Source organism: Fukomys damarensis, unplaced genomic scaffold, assembly GCF_012274545.1.
Source record: "Fukomys damarensis isolate Sample0158 unplaced genomic scaffold, DMR_v1.0_HiC HiC_scaffold_2, whole genome shotgun sequence".
NCBI lineage: Eukaryota > Metazoa > Chordata > Mammalia > Rodentia > Bathyergidae > Fukomys > Fukomys damarensis.
Window position 1 is genome coordinate 44869656 of NW_022900914.1, and position 23737 is coordinate 44893392.

The 23737-nt window shown below is 39.5% G+C and overlaps 1 protein-coding gene across 1 annotated transcript in view; it reads left to right on the forward strand.

Moving 5' to 3' along the window:
- Positions 1-18477: 18477 nt before the first annotated feature.
- The window catches only part of LOC104852153 (gastrokine-3-like), a 7867-nt gene continuing 2607 nt past the window's right edge, over positions 18478-23737 (forward strand). The window contains exons 1-4 of the mRNA XM_010609693.1: positions 18478-18540; positions 20543-20593; positions 20779-20913; positions 22518-22625. Of these exons, the coding sequence (XP_010607995.1) occupies positions 18496-18540; positions 20543-20593; positions 20779-20913; positions 22518-22625 (339 nt within the window). The 5' untranslated portion in view covers positions 18478-18495. The remainder of the gene's footprint in view (positions 18541-20542; positions 20594-20778; positions 20914-22517; positions 22626-23737) is intronic.

Below are 23737 nucleotides of genomic sequence, written 5' to 3' on the forward strand. Positions count from 1 at the left end.
TGAAAAGTCTGATAGTGAACCAGCAGGACGCCCTGAACCCATAGCACAGGAAGTAACAAAACAGATCAATCAGGCTCTAGAAAAATTCAAAACAGAAATAATTTCCCAAATAACCATAGAGATGGTGAGCAAAATGGAAGTCATGATTTGAGACTCTAGAACAGAAACTGAGAAAAAAAAAATAGATGAGCTCAGGACCATGACAGAAGCCATGAAGGCCCAGCATAAGAAAGAAATGGAGGAGCCATGACTTCTCCCTCCCAGAGCTGCCATTGCTCCAGCACCAGGAAGGTAGCCTGGGTCCCGATCCACTGTGGGAAGGAGAGCCACACCTTCTCCCACCACAGCTGTCATTGCTCCAGGGCCAGGAAGGTAGCTGTGTGGGAGCCCCTGAACCCCCCATTACCACCCCCCCATGCACTCTCAGACCTCCTGATTGTGCCAGTCTTTGGACCCACTCTGCAGAGGCAGTGGTGGTCATAAAGGGTATTTTTTTCTGAGTTCCCAACTTTGAACATCTTTAAAGAAAGGGCATGGGAAACCCGTAGTAGAACGGTGTGGAGTTCAACCGTTCGGAAGGTTGGGGAACTCAATCTGGGCCTTGCAGCCCAAGGTCAGTCTGCATCATGGTGTTCAGCCATCAGCTAACTGAGATCAGGGGTCTTGAGTCCAAGCTCTATCTGAGCCATTAAATGGTAAATATACTATATTGAAAAGTTTGTTCACTGCAGACATGTTCTGGACTGCTTCTTGATTTTAATTTAATTCAAGTGATTTAAGGGTGATAGACTAGTGACTACCACAGGTAGTCCAAGTTGTCCAGTTTCCAAGTTGTGCTTGATCTTAATGTGTTGCTGATTGTATCAGTTGTGGTAAAGCATTGCCGTTGATTTGATGAGCTGTTTTCTCTGATGTTATGAAGATGAGAATGTCTGTGGGTCGTTAGAGACCCAGAAGCTAGGGCACAACTATATCAGGAAGATTTGGGTGATAACCCAGAGATTAAAACAAGGACAGCCCGACAACAAAAATAAAAATGAGAAAACACTTAAGCAAAACACAAAGACAGACTTCCAGTCCACCAATGGCAAACAGTAGGGCAAATGAGGATGAAAAGGCTGATAGTGAACCACCAGGACACCCTGAACTCAAAGCACAGGAAGTAACAAAACAGATCAACCAGGCTCTAGAAAAATTCAAAACAGAAATAATTTCCCAGATAACCATAGAGATGGTGAGCAAAATAGAAGTTGTGATTCGAGACTCTAGAGCACAAACTGACAAAAAAGTAGATGAGCTCAGGACCATGATACCAACTGAAATCCCAACACTATACTTCACAGAACTAGAAAGAAGAATCCAAAAATTCATTTGGAACCATAAGAGACCTAGAATAGCAAAAGCCATCCTAGGCAACAGAGATATGGTAGCGGGTATACCAATTCCCAATTTGAAACTGTACTACAAAGTTACTGTGATAAAAACAGCATGGTACTGGCAAAAAAACAGATCTGAGGATCAGTGGAACAGATTGGAAGACACAAAAACAAATCCAGATGTACTCAGCTATGTCATCTTCGACAAAGGAGCTGATTATCCTCAGTGGAGGAAAGATAATTGGAAAAACTGGATCTCAACCTGCCAAAGATTAAAACTAGAGCCTTATCTTTCACCATGCACTAAATTAAAATCCAAGTGGATTAAAGATCTAAACATTAAAACAGAAATACTAAACTTGCTGGAAGATAAGTTAGGCAGAACTCTTGAAGACATTGGCATAGGAAAAGTTTTTATGAACAAATCCTCAGTAGCACAGGAACTAGCAGAAAGAATCAATAACTGGGATCTCATCTTATTAAGAGGTTTTTACACTGCAAAAGAAACCAAGAGAACTAAGAGACACCCTACAATGTGGGAAAAAATTTTTACCAGCTGCTCCTCAGACAAGAGACTATTATCTAGAATATATAAGAACTCAAAATAATCAGCCCCCCCAAATGTAAAGACCAAATTCAAAAATGGGCATCTGAAATGAACAAACATTTATCAGACAAAGAAGTAAAAGCAGCAAGTAAATATATGAAAAAATGTTCCACATAACTGGTCATTGCAGAGATGCAAATGAAAACAACACTGAGATTCCACCTCACCCCACTAAGAATGGCTGCTATCAAGAAATAACACAATAACAAATATTGACAGGGTTGTGGGGAGAAAGGAACACTTCTCCATTGTTGGTGGGAGTGCAGACTGGTGCAACTACTATGGAAATACCTCAAAGAGCTTGGACTAGAGGTTCCATTTGACCCAGCCATCCCTCTGCTGGGAATCTTTCCAAAAGAACTAAAAGAATCATATCACAGTGATATATGTGCACCAATGTTTATAGCAGCACTGTTTGTAATAGCTAAAACTTGGAAACAGCCCATTTGCCCATCAGTTGGAAACTGGATAAAGAAGATGTGGTTTTTCTATAAAATGGAATATTACTCAGCCATAAAGAATGAGAAATTAGATTCATTCATAGGAAAATGGATGCATATTAAGGATATACTCCTAAGTGAAATAAATAAGTCACACATGTGTACATACTGAATAGTTTCTCTGGTGTGAATAAACTGTAATAGTACATAATATCCTAATGAAATAATTGACATTGTGAAATGGGAAGAAAAGGGCTAAAGGTGTAGGGGAAGTGGGAAGGGTAGGGGAAAGGTCATAAGGGAAAAGAAAAAAATGTGAGAAAATGAAAAGATGGAAATAAAGTGTTTGTAAATGGGGAGGGCAGGGACAAGGGGAAAAATGAGAACCAAGACCTGTCATGTAGGTAAAAAGATCCCAATAATGAATATAACTGTACTGTAAACCTAAAATGTACCAATAAACTCAATGAGAAAAATTAGCTTGTGCACAATAAGAGTGAGATATTATCTGTAGTTAACTGCAATCTTGGTCTGCCCAACAAACTCACACTATTTTCCTCTTTTGCACTTTACCAGTTCTCTCAAAAGCACTCAAAAGGCCTGTTTCGAGCTTCTTAGCTCCTACACCCACCTTGTGGCCACTGTGTGAATGGCATGTTACCGCTAGGGGTGAGAGCAATGAGAGGACAGATTTACAAATACATGTTAATTCTTTCTCAAGTAAAGTAATGAATTCAAGACATTGTCAATCAAAAGTCCTAGAGAAAATTGGTTCTAAAATTCAAGTGGAAGAATAAATGAGCAAGAATGAATGCAACAAATTTAAAAAGAAACAGGAGAAAAGCAATTTCAGAAAGCAATAGTTGCACAAACTAAGTTATCAGAAGAATAAACAAAGAGGTCAATGAAACCCTATAGGAAATGCAGAATCACATCTGCACATATAGGAATTGAACGTACAAAAAGATGATGTTGCAAATAGGTTGGAAAAAATTTAATAAGTGGTATTGAAACAACTGGCAGCCCATTAAAATCTAAATCTCACTTTTACAAAATTAAATTTTAAATAAATTATCTAAAGTTTCAAAATATGACTATACTATATTAAATGAAATGATTTTGACAGTAGTAAAGACTTCTTTTCTAATTTTATTTCCTTTGTAAATATAAATAAAACTCAAAATTATTTTAAACGTAGGAGCTACAACTATAAAACTTCTAGAATAAATCTGAGGAGGAAAGAAAGCTCCACAACATTGGTATTAGTAATAATTTCTGGATTGACACCAAAAATGCAAGGAACAAAAGCGAAATAAATATCTGAGAAATATTTAAATGTTTCTTGAAGTTTAAAGGAAGCAATCAACTAAATGAAAATGTAGACCATAGAATAAGAGAAAAAAATATATATATACATATATATTATATAAAGAATAACCCCATACAATGATAAGCAGTTAATATTCAAGGTATATGTGAAACTCATAAACTCAGTAGTAAAGACTTTTAAACAAAGTAATTTCAATATACCCTAAATAAAATAATTGACATGACTGATTACATTAGGAGAGGAAATTTCTGTGCAATAAAAGACTGCAAACAAGTTAATAGGTAAGAGAAATGGTGAGAGGAAAATTTTGCCACCAAGAAATAGTATAAAGAAATTCTTATAATTTATTTTTACAGGATTCATTTAAAAAGAAGCAAAGTATTAAAAACAAGCAATTCACATGAGAAAAGAAAATATTCAGTGAATTTCTAAAAAGCTGAAATTTTTTCACTGGTAATCAAGAAAATGCAAAGTAAAACACCCATAATACCCTTTTCATCTATTTGATTGATGAAAATTGAAAATGTTTCTAAGGCTATTAGTGAGAGCCTCAGGAAAAGGATATTCTCATTTTCTGCTGGTGAGAGTATCTTTACTATGCAAAACTGCAGCAGAATAAAGTAGACCTCACTCTCTAAGATAGTACAGTCTCTAAAAATAATGAGTAAAAGCATGTTGAACCAAAATATATCCAGTATGGTCTTACTCATGTAAACAGAAACTGCAGGTTTTGTATGGATATGTAGGAGCACCACGCATGTTTTTATATGCACACGCATACAAGTTGTCTTGCTGTATATGTCAAACAGACTGGGGTGGTCATTTTTGGAGAGGTGATTGAAATTGTTGTACTGGTCAAAAGAGACTTTTCCATATCATTCTTGTTTTAACAGGGTGCAACATTTGTGTAATTAGAAATTTAAAGACAAAACAATTGATATGTCAGCTAATAATTTCAAAGATAGACATAATAATCTCTAATCCCATCTGCTCTTGGCAATATCACCTTGAGATGTCCCACCAGCTTTCAAAAGTTAGAGTCAGCATCCAAAGCCAGACAGTGTGATAATATCCAAACTCAAGCCTGTGACCACTGTCCAACATTGCTCTGATAAATTAATTATGATAATAATCCTATTAGGTAATACTGATAGTGTCTCTTTTGTAGAGAATGAAGAATCTGAGGTTCATAAAAAAATTGCAAATTCCAATTGATGGAAGGAAGGAAGGAGGGAAATAAAGGGTAGAGGAATAAAGAGAGAGGAAGAGTAAGGAAGAAAGCTCTGTCTTATGGAAAAATAATCTCATTGAGGATCAAAGAAATAGAATTGAAACAAAGAAATGATGTTCTATCTACTAAATCACAAAGCTAAAAATAAAAGATAGTAGTTGTTACTATAAAATTTGTATCCTCTATCAGAAAATGGAAAGACATCCCTTGCTCTTGGGTAGGAAGAACCAACATAGTGAAAATGGCCATACTCCCAAAATTATTATACAGATTTAATGCAATCCAAATCAAGAGACACACATGTGTAAGTACCAAATAGTTTCTCTGGTGTGAAAAGCTAAAAGTGTAAATAAGATCCAAATGGTCTAATTGACAATGTGCAATAGGAAGAAAAGGGCTAAAGGTGTAGGGGAAGTGGGAAGGGTAGGGGAAAGGAAATAAGGGAAAATAAAAAATATGAGAAAAATGAAAAAATGGGAACAAAGTTTTTGTAAATGGGGAACGGTGGAGGGGGTAAAGGGAGGGCAGGGGTATGGGGAAAAAATGAGAACCAAGACCTGTCATGTAAAGGTACAAGATCCCAATGATGAATGTAACTGTCCTGTATATCTAAAAAGTATCAATAAACTCAATTAAAAAAATAAAAGAACTTGCAAAAAAAAAAAAACTTTAGCATAGTTTATAGAACTAGAGAAAATGTGCCCAAAATTCATTTGAAGCTAGAAGAAACCTAGAATAGCAAAAACAATTCTAGGTAACAAGGGTAAGGCAGGTGGCATCACAATCCCTGATTTCAAATATACTACAGAGCTACTGTGATAAAAATAGTATGGCAGTGGGGGGGGAGGACTTGAGGCCTGAGGATCAATGGAGCAGAATAGAGGATGCAGAAACAATCCCAAACACACTCAACAACCTTATCTTTGACAAAGAAGCCAAACACATCCACTGGAAGAGAAATAGGTTCTTTAATAAATGGTGCTGGAAAAACTGACATTCCACATGCCAAAGATTAAAAGTAGGTGCAAGTTTCTCACCATGCACTAATTTAAAATCAAAATAGATAAAAGATCCAAATATTAAAATAGTAACGCTAAATATGCTGGAAAAGAGAATAACAGGTAAAACTTGGGAAGACATATGTGTGGGGAAAGACTTTGTGAACAAAACCCCGATCACATACATGAGAAAATCACAAAGAATCAGCAACTGAGATCTCATCTAATTAAAAGCTTTTGCACAGCAAAATAAACCAACAGAGTGAAAAAAAAACCCACAGAATGGGAAAAAAAAAATCTTATCCAGTTTTTCCTCAGACAAAGGACTAATATCTAGAACATATAAAGAATGAAAAAAATCAGATCCCCCCAATTTAAAGACCCATTACAAATATGGACATCTGAAATAGACACTTCTCAGATGAAGAAGCACAAACAGCAAATAAATATATAAAAAATGTTTAACATCACTGGTCTTTCAAGAAATGCAAATTAAAACAATGCTGAGATTCCACCTCATTCCAGGAAGAATGGCTATTATCAATATATCAACCAATAATAAATACTGGTGGGCTGTGGAGAAAAAGGAACACTTCTCTTCTATTGGTGGGAGTGTAGATTGTGCAAACATTGTGGAAATCAGCATGAAAATTCTTTCAAAAAACTATGATTAGAGGTCCCATTTGACTTAGCTACTCCCCTACTGGGGATCTTCCCAAAAGAATTAAAAGCATCATACCACAGTGATATATGTGCACCCATGTTTATAGCAGCACAGTTTGTTAATCAGCATGAAAATTCTTTCAAAAAACTATGATTAGAGGTCCCATTTGACTTAGCTACTCCCTACTGGGAATTCTCCCAAAAGAATTAAAAGCATCATACCACAGTGATATATGTGCACCCATGTTTATAGCAGCACAGTTTGTAATATAACAGTTTGGTAACCTTGGAAACAACCCAAATGCCCATCAACTGGGGAATGAATAAAAAAGATGTGGTTGTTTTCCATAATGGAGTACTACTCAGCCATAAAGCAGGATAAACTTGAGGTATTTCTAGGTAAATGGATGCACTTTGAGACCATAATCTTAAGTGAAATACATTGAATACACATGTGTAAATATCACATTGTCTCTCTGGTATGAGAAACTGAAAATGTAAATATGGACCAAAATGTATAACAGATATTATGAAACAGGAAGAAATTATTCAAAATAATACTGTCAGTTACTTCGTTAATAATTAAAAGGTTTTATGCAAAAAATTAAGGTATAGTTTTCTTAGGAGATGATCTGAGAGATTAAATTAAAATATTTTTAAGACTGTGATAAAGCATGTACTCCCCATTGTTACTCTCTAATTATTTTATAATGAAATATCATTTTTCATAGAAATGTTTTTTATTTTCTTAATACCTACTTGTATCACATTAAAATAAAAAAATTGTAACCTCATACACTATAACTGGATAAGAAAATTAATATATTTTAGAAAGCGGTTTGGCAGTATATGACACACATATATATTAGAATGTGTCTAAACATTTCGACTTGGATTTACTATGAGTTTATCTTAAAGAAAAATAGTACTCCCATCCAAGTACTAACCAGGCCCAACCCTGCTTTGCTCCTGAGATCAGACAAGATTGGAAGGGACAAGGGAAAAAAGTGAAAACAGAAGGAATAAATGGAAATAAAGCTTTTGTATCAAGGGAGGGGGCTCCAGAGGTGGGGGGATGGAAAAAAAAGAAGAGCTGGGATACATCATGTACAGGTGCAAATTCCCTATGTTGAGTGTTATCATTATGTGTGTCTAAAATGTACCAATAAATGCTTTGATTAAAAAAACTAAAAAGAATAGGTAAAAAAAGAAAAATAGGACACAATGATCATGTTTTCACAGAAAGATGTTATACATACAATTAGCAAAAGCAACTCTTCCTTGTCAGAATGTGAATCCCTACTTGAGAAATATAAAAGTAAAAAACTCAAGAAATATTCATTTACAGAAACTATTTTAATAGATGAATTCATATGAGAAAATACCAGGAGAGATCACATAAGAATAATCAAATTCAATTTAATTTAATTTCAAGGTGCTTAGTAACATTTTCATTCTACTTCAAATTTTATTGTTAAAATGAAAAATGTGTTGATTATGCTCATCCGCCTGCCATTCTCTTCCCTTAGGTCACCATATCTGCCTTAAAGCTCAAGAGCCAGGCAACCTCACCCTATAATCTGGCACAAAACGGTTTCCCCCTGCTCTGGGCCTTTCAGGAGCTCGTCCTGACTACTCCTGTGCCCTCTCTGGGAGGAGCTGGGCCAAGGATGCCCATGTCTCTGCCATACGTGTCTGACATTCTCCACCAGCAAGGCTTGTCTGCCGGCAGCTAGAGCCCTTGACAGTCAGTTCATCTGTGCTGGAGTTTAAAGCCCAAGTCCACAACTGGGTCATTCTGCTATCTAGATTGAGGATTAACACCTCTATCGACTTGATATACAAAATGGCTCAGAAATCCCCCTTGACAAGTTGTTGCTTTATCAAGAAAACACTTTGGTCTTGCCCACTTAGCAATTCCCAGGCATCCTTGGATTTACTGAAATAAAGTGGATCCAGAGTCTGCCCCTCCGGCCCAACCCCAAGAGACAAGGCAGCAACAACTTACCCTACTCACCCCTCCCGGGGCCCGGGGCTTGGATGGAGCTGACCTATTCCAAAGCCTCTTCTCAGACAGACCTGGCTTCTCCCTCCCCCCTTATTGCATAACAGGTCCTGACTGCTAGTCTCTCATGACACTCTTGCCTTTTACTGTAAAGCTCTTTTGATAAATTTACTCCTTCGTTCACAATTATTGTCTCGCAGGTGTATGCACTGTGTTATAAACTGGGAATAAAGCAAGTGGCAAAGTAAGCAAAGTCCCCATCTTCATGGCGCTTACATCCTAGAGAAAAAAAACACAAGTAAAGCACGTGGTATGTTTGGCTGTGATCCGTGAGATGGAAAAAAAAATAAATAAATAAATAAATAAATAAAGCAAGGAATAGGGATAGAAATGTCAAGAGTGGTAGAGAAGTTTGCAGTTTATTTATATAGAGTGATGAGGGGAAGCTTAATTGAGATTCAGTTTTGAAGGATAAAGAATAAGGATTCCTGGACAGGGGATTTAGCTCAGTGGTCTTCCACCTGCTTCGCAAGTGCAAGGTCCCAAGTTCAATCCCCGGTACCAAAAGAAAAAACAAAAAAGAATAAGATTCCTGAGTGGGAAGGTTCCAGACAGACAAAACAGACTGTGCAAAGTCTCTGAGGAAAACAGAGTGGAGAAGTGAAGGTGGTAAGAGCTGAGGTGAGTGGAGAAACTGCGGGAGGTGAAGGCGGAGCGACACTAGGGTCTGGTCCCAGAAGTCTTTGTATATACTGCTGCAAGTGTGGCTTTATGCCGAGTGAGAAAAATGCTGGAGCTGGGTTTGGATCAGAAAAATGACACAGCCTGCCTTCTGATTTAACAGGGCTCTCTAATACATACCTGTTAGGAGACCTTCCAAATATTCTCAGTAAGAGTGGGGATGGATGAAAAAAGGGGCAGTAATAGTAGAGTGCATAAGGAGCTGTTTAGTGCCATGTGTATCTTGAAGGTAGAGTAGCCCTGATCCATTTATGTGTCACAGACCTGCATAAATGGAGGATGTTGCATCTATTTCCTGAGATGGGAAAGCCCAGGGGGTAGCAGATTTGAAAAGAGAAAGTAACTGAGTTCAGTTTTGTACACACTGCTGTTTGGATAACTAGATTATCAAATAGAGGGTTAGACACATGAATCTGGAAGTCTCATGGAAGAAAGAGACCTGGGGGAAGAAAAATTACCATGGTAGTTATCAGAATAGAAATCATATTTAAAGCCATGACATTGGATGGAACCACTAACTGAGCTAATCAAGGACAAAAAGGAAGAGGCTCAAGAGCTTAGGTCTGGGACACACCTATATTTTGAGATAAGGAAGATGAACAGGAAAAAGGGTGGGCACAACAGTGGGAGTAAAACCAGGCAAGTGTGGTATCCTGAAGGCCCACTGAGGGGATTGGATCAGTCAGGGTTTTTGCTGCTGGGACAAAATACACATAATTTAAAGGCAAAAAAAAAAATTATTTTGGCTAAACCAGGCAAGTGTGGTATCCTGAAGGCCCACTGAGGGGATTGGATCAGTCAGGGTTTTTGCTGCTGGGACAAAATACACATAATTTAAAGGCAAAAAAAAAAAGTTTATTTTGGCTCGCAGTGTCAGAGGTTTCAGGCTGGGTGCAAGGCAGGAATATCATGGCAGAAGGGTACAGCAGAGGAAAGCTGCTCAATTCGTAGCATCCAGGAAGTAGAGAGAAGGAACTAGAGAGGAGGGACCAGAGACCCATATAGTCCCCAAGACCATGCCCCCCTGACCTACCCACATAGAACCAGAAGTGAGCTCCATTAATCTTGTAGGCAGCTCTCATGCCAGTCAAATCGACAGTGAAGGTTAACCATCACAGGGCTCCATGGCACCAAATGGGGCTGATTTGTTAGGTAGGACGAGAGCTGAGAATGGACCCTTTCATTTCATGCTATGGAGGTCAGTACAAGGCAGCTTCGGTGGAGTGTCTGGGGACAAGCTCGACAGCAGTGGATTCAAGGCAGATGAAGAGCTGACACTACAGACAACTCTTCGCAGGGATCTTGCTGTGGATGGAGAGAAAAGGAATGAATAGCACTTGGGGTTGGAAGTGCTGTGAGGAGAGAAATTTTACTTCTGTCATCACATCATTTTATTTTATCCAAATGTGGGAAACATAATCAGATACATATTTGCTCATAGGAATAATTCAGAAGAGAAGAGAAAATAGACAATGCCATAGACGGAGATGAGTAAGTGGGAGAGAAGGAAGGCATCCAGAATCAAAGTAGGAGTGAGTCAGAGCTAGGGACATTTGGAACAAGTCCTCACAAATGGGAGAAAAGTTAGTCTATATGCGCAGTGGCTGGCAATGGGTAGATATGTAATGAAATATACAACAGTTCTCTTCAAATAACCTCCATACTTTCAGTGGAACCGGGAACAATTTGTTCAATTTGGAAAAAAGAAAAAAAAAAGGAAACATTCTCAAGCAGAGAGAAGTTTAATGGAAGGAACTAGTTGCACTTTCTTGGAAGAGCTGAAGAAGCCCATGGAAAGAAGGCTGTTACCTGTAAGAGGACCACCGATTTTCTGAGCAAAAGCTGGCCCTTCTGCCACTGCTGGACACGGATGGGGCTGGACCCTGTTGATGCTTTCAGGCAGCTGCCATTGTCAGCCAGAATCAGAATGGCTTCTCCCCTCCTCCAGCTTCCTAATCTGTATCTGTGCCTCCCATTTGGAGATTCTGATGGAAAAGCAGCTGACGATAGTCTGGGAGATGTAGTTTGAGGCTCCTCGCCCCTGCATTATAAAAAGTCCTGAAAGGCTAGGGTCAAAGTCAAGTACCACAAACACACAATCATGCTAAGGAACATGTGGTGGCAATATAGGAGATTTGATGAGAGTCAAAAAGGCTTGGGTTGGCTGTCTGGCGGAGTGAGAATATGATTGGACCTGAGTAATACAGCATAATTGCTTGTGACTTTTTAAGGCCACACTAGAGGTAAATGAGTGTGAATTTAAAATTAGCTGTGTGTTGCCAGCTACCAAGTAGGTAGAGATGTGGTTTAATCAAGAGAGTTCACTGAAACAAGAGAGGCAAGGTGGGGTGAGAGTATTCAAAAGTGTGAATATAATGATTGGCCATAGGATCTCAACTAAGGATGGAAGTGAAAACACGGACAAAGGGTAGATGATGGATATATTTAAGTGCTAAGTTCCTATCTCCTCCACAAACTCAAGAGCCATATGTATCTATCCCATCACTATATTTCTAACCACAAGACTTCTGCTTAGCACTTAATATGAAGCCAATAAATTTTTGCTAGATAAATGACCAGTTGAATGAGTGATGGATATATTCAGAGCTATCAGGAAATCTCACCAGGCTGTCAGCCCTATCCAGTCAGGGACCATATCTACCTTGTTTCTGTGTGTTTCCTCAGTGCTATCATAGTGCAAGGCACATCACAGGTTCTCAAATATGTTTGTTAAAATGAAATGAATGGAGTCAACTCGAAAGGAAATTTAGCAACCAAATCAGATCACATCATTAAAGATATAAAGCAGGCAATGTAGGGCCTGTAGACTCCACTCCAGAAAGCTTGAACTCCAGATTCAAGTTCAGTATGAGCAAATTTTACAACTCGAAATCTAAGCTAAAGGAATGAACAAAACTATGGCCGCATTAGAATGGGCAGGGGCCATTCTTGGTGTAGGGAAAGACTGTGTTGATCAGGGGCCAAAGGAGTGGCATCTAGCCCAAAGTTCAGGCTCAGGCTTAGGAACTGAGAGTTAACGGACAAAAAACCCAGCCCTCTCTTCCACCAATTACCCTAATTATAAACTTACTCAAAGCCAAGCCAAGCAGTCGTGTTTTCAGCTGCGTCGTCCTTCAGGAGAAGGACATCTAGGTCCAGCCCTAATGGTGTCTGAATGTGCTGAGACGAGCTAATTAGGGGCTGCACGGAAAGACTCATTTATCCTGGGAGGATTCAGCCCTGGACAAAACCACAAGCTTGACAATGTTGTTTAATTCTGAATGCCCCCTGAATCTTAAATCTGCCTTCCTTAATATGAGGTTAAGTCTTCTACCACTTCTGCTTGTTCCCTTACAAACTGCTTACAATTAGAATAGATTTCAAACTCGTGCTAAATTAAACATCTCATGTCACCCACTTAAAAGAAAGTCAAAATTGTGAATAGAATGATTGTCCATAAGGTCTTTAGGAAAAGATTTGGTCTTATTGATCTTTAAAACCTTCGCAGCTATCAGGGCCTACTCCGTAGAAAATGCTCAGGGGTTGTTTATTTACTAAGTGAATCAATGAGTTAGTGACTGAAACACTTTAATGTACCATTCCTCGTATGGACCAACCTTGGTATACCTAAAGGAATACTTATTCCTTTATTGCAAAAAATGCAAATGAAAGCCACAATAAAGTACCATACCATACCATACCCACTGAGATGTATACCACCAAAAATAACAAGAATTGATGAGGATGGGGAGAAACAGAGCCCTTACATGTCGCTAGTGGGAATGTAAAATTGTTCAGCATCCATGGAAAAGAGTTCAGTGGTTTCTCAAAAAATTACTGTGTGACTCATTATTCTCATTCCTCAAAACATACATACAGAGAAATATCAGCTATAAGAAGAAATGAAGAATTTATAGATATTACAGCATGGATAAACTTTGAAAATATGCTAAATGAAAGCAAAAGATACATATTATATTAGGGAAGGTGGGATGAGTAGGGGAAGGGTAATAAGGGAAGAGAAAAAAATGTGAGATAATGAAAAGATGGAAATAAAGTATTTGTAGATGGGGAGGGGAGGAGGGGGTGAAGGGAGGGCAGGGGTAAGGGGAAAAAATGAGAATCAAGACTTGTCATGTGGAGGTACAAGATCCCAACAATGAATGTAACTGTACTGTATCCCTAAAATGTACCAATAAACTCAATTAAAGCTGAAAAAAAGATACATATTATGTGATTACATTTATATGAACTACTAGAATAGCTAAGTCCTTACAAACAGATTGCTAATTGCCAGAGGCTGAGGGAAAGAGAGACAATGACTAATTACTTAATGTATATGGTGTTTCCTTTAGAGATAAGGCAAAAGTTTTGGAAGTAGGTAGAGGAAACGGTAGCATAACATTGTAACTATGATAAACATCAATGAATTGATCACTTCAAAATAGATCATTTGAAGTTATATGAATTTAATACCAATAATATAAAATCAACTGTCTCTCACTGCACAATAAATTGTCCAAAACTTGAGTAGAAGTCACCAGTCACATGTGATTTATGAACTAGCCTAGAAAGGTCCACACTATTATGTCCATAATAACCCACTGGTTGCACAGACTGACCTACTCAAGAACAGGAACTCTAGAAAGCAACGATCATTGGGAGTAATCTGGAAGGGTGGTTACTACACTCCTTCCTCCCGTATGTAAGGGATATGAATGAATGAATATGTCCCCCCTCGGTCAGCACGTTGCCAAAAGTGGAGTGCAGAAAGCAATTTGGGGAAGACATGATGGAAAGCTTGGGAAGCACTGCAAGTAAATGCATTTATGTGAGGCACTGGAGAGATTGAACCTTGGGCTGTGCATAAATTGCTTCATGTACAAGTGTTATGATGAAAAATTGTGTCCTGCAACAGTTTCCTGGGAACCCATTTTTTCTCTGAAGATTCTTCCAAGTGATTGCAATATTGACCCTAGAAACGTGACACCTAACGGAGATGTGAGGGAATTGGAGAAGAGTGTCTTACCTTGGCTTTGTCTTCTCATTTCCTCTCATAGATTACTACACAACAGCACACAGCTTCTAGCCATGCCACCCTACTACCCAAACCCAGTTTACTTGTCTACCTTCTCTGAAATGGAAGCTTTAACAAAGTTACCATTCTCAGAGGCCAAAATGTACTACAACAAATCTACAGTTATGATTTTATCATCTCATGTGTCAGATTTTCCAAGAGCCTATCTTAATCAGATTGCTGTCTGGCACATTATTGAAAGTTACCCAGATTAGTAAAACTTTACCAACTTCTTGACCTGAGTATAAATTCTATTTGGATGCATTCATGTTGGCAAGGGCTCCAAATGCCAATCACTTCTCACTAGAGAGAAAAATGTGCCAGTCTTGAAGTTTTTACTTAAATAAAAAATTGTATAATAAGAACACTAAGCTGTGTAAATGAAGATGTCAGCTGCCTAACAAGATGGGGTGCAATGAGGACTCTGATTGCCCATTTACCTGGAACAGAATTACGAAGAAATGGGAACATAAGCAAGTGAATACAGATATGAGTAGCTCAGGGGGTATAGCAAAATAGTGTTCGCTAGAATACTTGCTCAAAGGGGTCTTATGTGAGAAAATATTAAGGTGTAGGGTCCAAGAATTATAAAACAAAGGACATCCAGAAAGGGAAGGGATAATAAGAGCACAGAGGTAGCCAGGGGTGGTGGCACACACCTGTAATTCCAGCACTAGGGAGGCTGAGGCAGGAGGATCGCTGTGAGTTCGAGACCATCCTGGGCTACATGTGAGTTCCAGGTCAGTCCCAACTACATAGTGAGACCATGTCTCAAAAAACCAAAAAAAAAAAAAATGCACAGAGAATCTGGTTCAACTTGGTGACTTGAAAGACAGGATCCTGCATATATGTAAGACTGAAGAGGTAAAGAAAGCTGAGAGGGCTAAATCAGAGGAATAGAAGAGGTAACACAGAAAACAGATGGACAGAATCACAATTTAATATAAAAATGAATATAAAGTAACTGGCATACCATGAAGGCCAGATAGACTGTGTATCAAGTTCTGTGTAAAGAACTAATTTAAACATGATCAAACAAAGCAAGACAGAAGGAGAGATTGTAGAGGGTCATAAAGACATTACTGACTTACTGACTTATGTATTTGCTTAGAGATTAGGGAAGCAGTATGGATCTATAAAGCATGAACAGAGGCTCATTAATTAAAAAAATAATCCTCAAATTTGATACCCACTGAGTCCTGCAAAGGTGAAAAGATTAGTTAATCATCAGTGCTATTAAAGGGATGAATACAGATGTCTGGATTCCAGAATGAAACTAGACATGTAAAATTAAAATGAGGAAGTCTCTGGTTTACAGCAGGCAGTAAATACATTAAAGAGAAAATCAAAGTGTGTTTAACAAACACCAAGCAGGACAGGAAACCAGAGCAAGGTAGTCATGCTCTTGCCAAAGGTTCCAGGATGCAAGATAAAGAGTAAACAATTCTGCAGATGCCCAGCTTTCACATTCCTTGTTCTTCACAACTTTTGCTGAAATCCAGGGACAAAAATATTGATTTCTCTCTGCTAGTCTTATAATTGAACTTATAAATGAAGCTTATAAAGAGGGTCATTTTTTTCTTGTTAAGCATGTTATTCTGTTAAGATTTTGTCTTCTTCATTCATGTTGTCATTAAATATTTGAATCCATTATTTGCCATTAAATGCAAAAAAAAATTATTGCATACTATTTACCAGACGTTGATGCGTACGCCAGCAGATACAGAAATGAATAATATACTGTCAGTACAACCCACCCATGTAACATACTTTTGAGTACCTTCTCTGTATCAGGTACTGTTCTAAATGTCTGACAGAGCTATAGCAGAAAACAAAACACAAAAAGCAGGGCATGGTGGCACACGCCTGTAATCCCAGCACTCTGGAGGCCGAGACAGGAGGATCGCTGTGTGTTCGAGACCAGCCCGGGCTACACAGTGAGTTCCAGGTTAGTCTCAACTGCATAGTGAGACCCTGATTCAAAAAACCAAAAAGAAAAAAAAAGAAAGAAAACAAAAACACAAACTCTAACCTTGTGGAGTTTAGTGACATAAATATGTGGCTTAAGGGTGTGATCACAGAACTATAGAAATAAATACAAGAAAAATATAAAGAGCAAAAGGAGAAAAGTGTGATGTTTCCAAAGCAGAGATTACATTATGAAGGAAGTATAGAAAGAGGATGCTGATTAAATTGGGCTGGAAGAAGGGATAGGGAGAAGTGGGAAAAGGAGTCTTGAGGTTATGAACCACAGCATAGAATTGGGAAAGCATGGGCTACAGATAGAGTGGAGAGCCAGATTTGGTCAAGGTCACCGTATGCAAAGAGATACTGGAGCAAAATTCATTGCTTAAAATAGTTATCTGAGGAACAAGCTATAGAGGGAGATTTCGTTCCCCAGGACCCTTGCTCTTTTAATCTACAGCTTCAAGCTAATGAACTACAAAGGGCAGCACATTTAGGGAGAAAAGCATAGGGTTGGAGCGCTAGGAGTCCATAGACTTGAGTTCAAATTTCAACTCTGCACTAACGGATCTGCTTAGCGTAGAGTTATGAGCTGGACTTTGTAGTGCAGAATTAATCCACTGACAGCAAGTTCTCATCTATAGTATGGGTTGTCAATCACTGTTCCTCCAACCCACACCGCTGGTAATAAGCAGCAAATGAAATCAGGACTTGCACAGTGGTTTGTGAGCTCTAAGGTGCTTTATAAATATACATAATTACATCTACTTGGGATTTTCAGAAAATCACCATCCTCCCTGTTTTCTCTCCCTGAGATTTCTGCAGTTTTCATTAGAGGAGTTGTAATATATTTAAAGACCTCTTCTTTCTTTCAGATCTGACAGCTCTATTAAGGTCCCAGAAAATTCACTGAGATTCAAAATAAAAGGCTGTTATTTCTTCCCCATTGAGTCTACCTATTTAGAGACAAAACCCACTGTTTGTTAGTCTCTGAAATCTGTTCTCTTAGTTCATTTTATTTACTTATTTAGTCAGTGACGACTTGAGTATGTGGTCTGTGTCTGGTGTTTCTGTAGTACTGAGAACAATGGAGAGTTGAGTAAAATGTTCTGTGAACTCTGGGTGACCTTATGGTGTTCAAAGTCCATCTCTTTGATATTTGCGTGGTGAATTTTCACTAAGCACTGCACAGCCTGGACTGCCTGCTTTTCCTCTTGAACTTTCTAGTGTCCAGCCTCACCTGTGGAGTTTTTCTCTCAGAAGAAATATCTATTTGGTTCTTGCCTTATGGAACTGATCCTAGGTAGCTGGGCCACCACCAGTCAGAACTTGAGAAAAAAATAATACATGAAAAGGCTCGATTTACTGTATGTAGGCCATAGTTCCCTCATGTCTCAGGAGTTCCAGGGCTGGTGAAAAGGTCTTTTATGAGGGGGAAAAAAGCATCCTGTAGTGAGACAAAGCTACATAGTAGGAACAAAATACCAGGCTATCAGGAAAGTCAACTAGAGTCTGTGGATGTTTGAAGAGATGAAATGAGGTCAGCTAGGTAGGTGGGCAAAGGGCAGTATAGAGCCAACCGTGTGGTTTTGGGTTTGGATGAGAGTTGGACCAGATTGCTTTTCGATCAATCTAATCTTGTTCTATCTGTCTCTGAGGAGTTTATGAGGTTTCTTTCAACCACCCTCACAGGGGAAAAAAACTTTTCTGAAATTGAAAAGTATAAACAGTGAGCTTATTGATTGTGTTTCAGGGTCATTTGTGGGATCTAGTGTGGCAGTCCTTACCTTAGTGGCTAAGGTCATGGATATGCCAGCCTACAAAGACTCGTTCATATCCCATATTTGCCTTGGAACCTGTGGAGGTCCCAGGAGAAAAAGGAAATATACTCAGATGTAGTTAAAGAAAAGTGATAACTGAAATTACCCAAGTTTGCTTTTTGTTTCCTCCCCTGAATAGTATCTGGATCACGGTTAACTACTCCCAGAGCCCTTTATCAAAGGTCTGGGGCTATATAAACCAGATTGAGAAGACAGAAGAGACAGAGAAAACCCTATTATGAATGCAGGTGCACAAGGTCTGTGAGAGAGACAGCATGAACCACCTTGTAAGTACATTTTCTCATTTCAGATGTAGGTGCTTATGTTCTCAGAGTCAGAACAGCCATGGGGAAGTTCTTTTTCTCCTCCAGGGACTCTTCAAATTAAACCCAAACAGATTTTTTAAATCTTAAATCTTTTTTTGGCACATAATCTCTCTTTCAGCCAGTCTCTGTTTTGAAATATCTGAATGAAGGTCTTCTTCAAAGAACTAATAACTAACTTATTAAAGGACAAGCATCTTTGGGAGCTAGGTAAAAACTCATATTTTAGGTCCAACTTCTGGTGTTTATATTTACAAGTCATCAGCAAAGAGAAGCTCTGGATATATTTCATATATGGCACCAACTTGCATAGTCTGATAACACACTGTTGCCTTCCCATCTCACATATCTTGGTGGATAACCTCACCACACTATGCTTATTAGTCACCAAATAGCTGTTTCATTTTCTTTTGAAGATTTGCTTTGCCTTTTATAATTGGGACTGCATATGAAATATTGCATAGAGGTTCTGGGGATGGGGAAGAAGGGGAGCTCCTGTCAATTCGAGATGATGCAATGAGTAGTCTTGAGGTGGGCGAGCCTTAAGCATTCCAGATAATAATCCATTAGCTGTGAGGAAGGGTTCATGCTGAACTTTCTGACCTTTTTCTGCCCCCATAGATTATTTCTTTTATTCTCAAATTCCTGAAATTCTCTCAGCAGACAAAGCAGGGTACACTAAGAAATGATTAAGTATAACTACTTTAAGAGTTACACTATTTCAAAATAACATATAAAGTGGTATATGGCCTTTTATTCTCAGGCAAGGAGAGAAAAATTAATGGAAAGGAAATCAGGAGGATATCAGCTTTCAGAGGGGTGGTGGGTAGACAGAGAGCTTTGCAGGACCAACAAAGTGATTTGGAGTTTGGATGAAGAGCTGGATCAGAAGAGCTGCCCCAATGACTGGAAGCAGAGAAGAAGATAGAGAAAAGAAGACTGAGGACCTGGATTACAACTGTGATCGTGGTTTAGTCTAGGATAGTCCTGCCTTGCATATAGATCAAGTAGTAGTAGTGGGTGAGGTTGCCTGATATTTCGTCCAGTGATCAGCAGCAGAAGCAACAACGGAGATGTCCTTGAGAAATGGTAAACTTTCCTCCTGTGCAGTCAGCATGCCTCATTTAAACACACAGAACCACAGATTCCCGATATACAACAAGGCTCCAGGGGCAAGAGATGGTGAAGGTTACAAAGATGTAATAAAATATATAAGGTGAGTGTCTAAATTTTAAAACTGTATTACTGTAAAAAAATGAAATTTTCATCAATTTCCCTCAAAAGACTCCTGCTGGCTTTAAACATACTTAGCGCATTGTTCTCAAAGATGTAATAAAATATATAAGGTGAGTGTCTAAATTTTAAAACTGTATTACTGTAAAAAAAAATGAAATTTTCATCAATTTCCCTCAAAAGACTCCTTCTGGCTTTAAACATACTTAGCCCATTGTTCTTGCTGCTTTCTGAAGCCTTCTTCTGTGAGTGTCTTTCTTTGTACTGTCATGGCTGCCTCGATGTCCTGCATCAGTTCGAAATGCTTATTTTTCCTGGTCATTTTGAATTTGAGGAAGAAGCATAAGCTTCACAGTGCCAGACCCAGGGAATAAGGTGGATGAGGACACACCGTAATGTTTCTCCAAGGCTTCCATTGAATGGCACTCCACAGTAGCATTCACCGTATTTTTCATCACGCCTTGCAAAGACAAGAAAGAAGGCTTCCAGAACTGCTTCAGAAAGTGGCAAGGACAATGGGATAAGTGTGTTGGAAGGAGGAAAAGCATTTTGAGGGGATTTGATGGAAATGCACCTTTTACTTTAATATAAATTTTAATTTTAATATTTACCATACATTTAGATCACCTTGTATTAAAAGTTTTAAGAAGTCTCTGATCCTAGCGGGGCTTTAGGAGTCTAAACTCATCTGAGGATAAGGAAAAAAGTCCATTAATATTTGTTCCCATTCCAGGTTTCCATTTCCATCCTGGTGACCTTCCTGTCTCCATCTTTGGCTCTGATGGTGAGTGAGGCAGAGCATGTGCGATCTGTCTAGACCACTAGAATACCAAGCAGAAGTATTCCAGAGGTGATAAGCAAGGATGGCATCCCTCAAACTTCTTGAAGGCATCCCTAAACCTGCAATGTATGGACAAAGTACAAACTCTAAACTTTCAACTTTCTTCACTGTGGCTTGTTTTCCTCCAGAACATCAGTGACGCCCATCCTCTGGATAGATCTGTTGGGACTCAAGTCATCCATGTCAATGCCTTCCGAGGTATGGTCAGCATCCGAGACAACAACGTTTTCAGTGAATGGGATGGAATCTTGGACTACAAGAATGTAAGATGTGGGATATGGGATATGTTAATTACAATGCCAAATAAAGCTTTGCCTACTCCAAAATGTAGCTTAATCCTTTCCCAGAGAGCAAGGATACTATTTGCTTTGACCTTCTTTAGGTCTCACCCTCAGTGGAAATGCATGTCTATAGGTAAGGGGCCAAGCTTCCTTCCAGTCACAGTTACGTTTTCCTGAGCCAGAGAATGCAGGAAAATCTTCTCTTGTCCATGGGGTTCTCGCATCCTTTTGCATTCCTGACATATTCACTTCACATGGACACCAAAGGCCTCAGAATTAAAAAGCCCATTTAAAGAAACTCCATATGCCATGGAAGTCATTTTGTCTCCATTCCAGATCTCAATGTTTTCTTCTAAAGAAGGATGATGTATTTTCATTTCTTGAAATCTGGCTGCAGTTTGCCCATGTCTCTGAGTAGAAAGATGTACAGGTGCCTAGCTCTCTGATAGAAAGGCATTATGACCACAGAGACGTCAGTCAGCCTTGTGGGCCTCAGTCACTACATCTGTGAAACAGCACCAATTGCTGACTTGCCCACCTGGCAGCCCTTGAAGAATGAAATGGAGTAAAAGCCCACACTCCCCTCTCTTGCCCAGCGGCCCCTGCCAGCCAGTCCCTCCCAACCACGTCTATCATTTCTGGCCTTGCAGGATGCCTCAGGAAGGTACATTCATGCACAGCTCCTCTCCACTCCCACCTGTACCTACCACACTGTCTTCCGTGGACATCTCCCTTGTTCTTATCCCACTTATCCCACTCCTGACTTCCTCAGGGACATGCGTCCCGAGTTCCTTCTCAAGGGCTCACAGTCCTGATCTGTAATTCTCTTGGAAGCGTGCACTTTTCTTCAACAAAATATCCCACACCCGTCCACTAGGTGGAGCAGAAGAACTCAGAACCCTTTCTGGAGAGGAGTGGTTTCTGCAGGTGGGCCTTGTGCTCAGGCTGTGGGACACAGCTGCAAGAAACCCACTGCTCTGATCCAAGCTGAGAGAGACCAAATGACGGACTCAGGGCCACATGGAGGGAGTGGCCAGGGAAGGCCCCGCACTGCAATCTGAGTCTAGTGCTCCTGACCCAAAGAGCCAAAGAGCCACACATTCTAAGAGAACACTGTAACTTGCACAGTGCACTCGGGAGCAGCTAGCATCTCATTTCACCCTTATCCTCAGAATGGCTTCGTGGGAGGGAGGCTCTTTTCCTGCTGTACAGATGAAGCAACTGAAGGTGTGGTGGAGCCCTGAGGACTCTGATGGCTGCTGAGCAGCAGAATGAAAACTTAAATTCAGCCTTGTTGTTAGAGCTAAGATCCTACCCCTCCAGCCACACCTGTCTGTTAGAGATGGCATGATACCTGGGGAGTCCTGGGGAGTGAACTCTCTTCAGCAAGAGTATTGGAGACAATGACACGGAGCTCTGGGGAGCAACAGGTATACACTGCCGGTCCTGATGTTCACCTTTGCTTTGGTATCCAGGGTGACACACATCACAGTAGGAAGAAGGCAAGGTGCCTGTGCCTATGGAGAGTAGGTGCCCCTTAATATTGTGACCAACTGAATGATGGGTTTCTGTTGTGTTGCTTTAAGGCCCTCTTGGCAGCTAAGATATTTAGCAAGATGGCCTGTGTCCTGGCCAAGATGGACCAAACAGTCTTTCCAAGTTTGGACGACATTGGCAAGTCCTTAGTCAACCAGGTAAGTGAGACCAGCTCACTAAGCTGGTGTTTTCTAACTGGAGTCCAACATCTTAGCACAATGCTGTGCACACAGTGGGGGTGTGGCACTTAGTTCATGAGCATTCTTTTGTTTTTTCCTTGACACAGTCTCACTGTGTAGTCCACGCTGACCTTGAACTTGTTGTGTGGTACAGGCTAGCCTCCTGCCTCAGCCTCCCAAACACTGAGATTACAGACATGTGCCAATCCAGCCAATTCATGCCCATTCTTAAGGACTATGAAATCACACCATAATGCAAAGGACTCTGAGCCCAGCCAGTGGTACATTCAAAGCAAATCATACTTTGGTCAGTGAAAATTCCATGCAATGACTGCATTCTGAAGTATTTCTTAAGGCTTTGAGCCACACATCAGTGAGTGTAAGTTGTAGACTATAAATGCTAGAGTACATTCATACAGTATTTGTATCCCCTAGCCTTTTCTCCTTCCCTACACACCAGACACACACACACACACACACACACACACACACACACACATTTCTTTAATTGAAAATAAGCCTAGGACCTTGGAAGCTCTCTTTGTCAACCTCTTAGATGACAAAGGGAATTGTTGCTAACAATAGCTTAAAAACCAGCAGAAAGTCCTTGGCAAGTTGTTGAAATCTTCTGTCATTTGCTTAAATGACCTGCAGAGGACTTTTGGATAATACACATCTGTGGCAGAAGGCTTTGCTACTCTTGGGAAAAAAAATACAAATTATGCTTCAAGTCACATAAAAATAAAGCAATTTTTAAAGAGAAAAGTCTAATGTGCTCCCTTTGTCTGAATTAACAAGAAAACGCATAACATGAATTCAATAAATAATTCTTTAACTACTCTATACTCTCAGAATGAAAGGAAGAGACAGAAAAGTAACACAAAGGCAATTATAAATTTTCCTGGGGTAATGTCACATGCTTGTGCCTAAGTAGGATCTTGCAATTAGCAAAAATTCCAGGGCAAATTTGGGCTCACCACTAGTTTTGTCGATTGAATTACCCACAAGCACTTTTGCCAGGTGCCAAAGGGTCAGGGCCCAGGAATCCATTTCTTCCTTTCTCCTAATTTTTTTTTTTTTTTTTTTTTTTT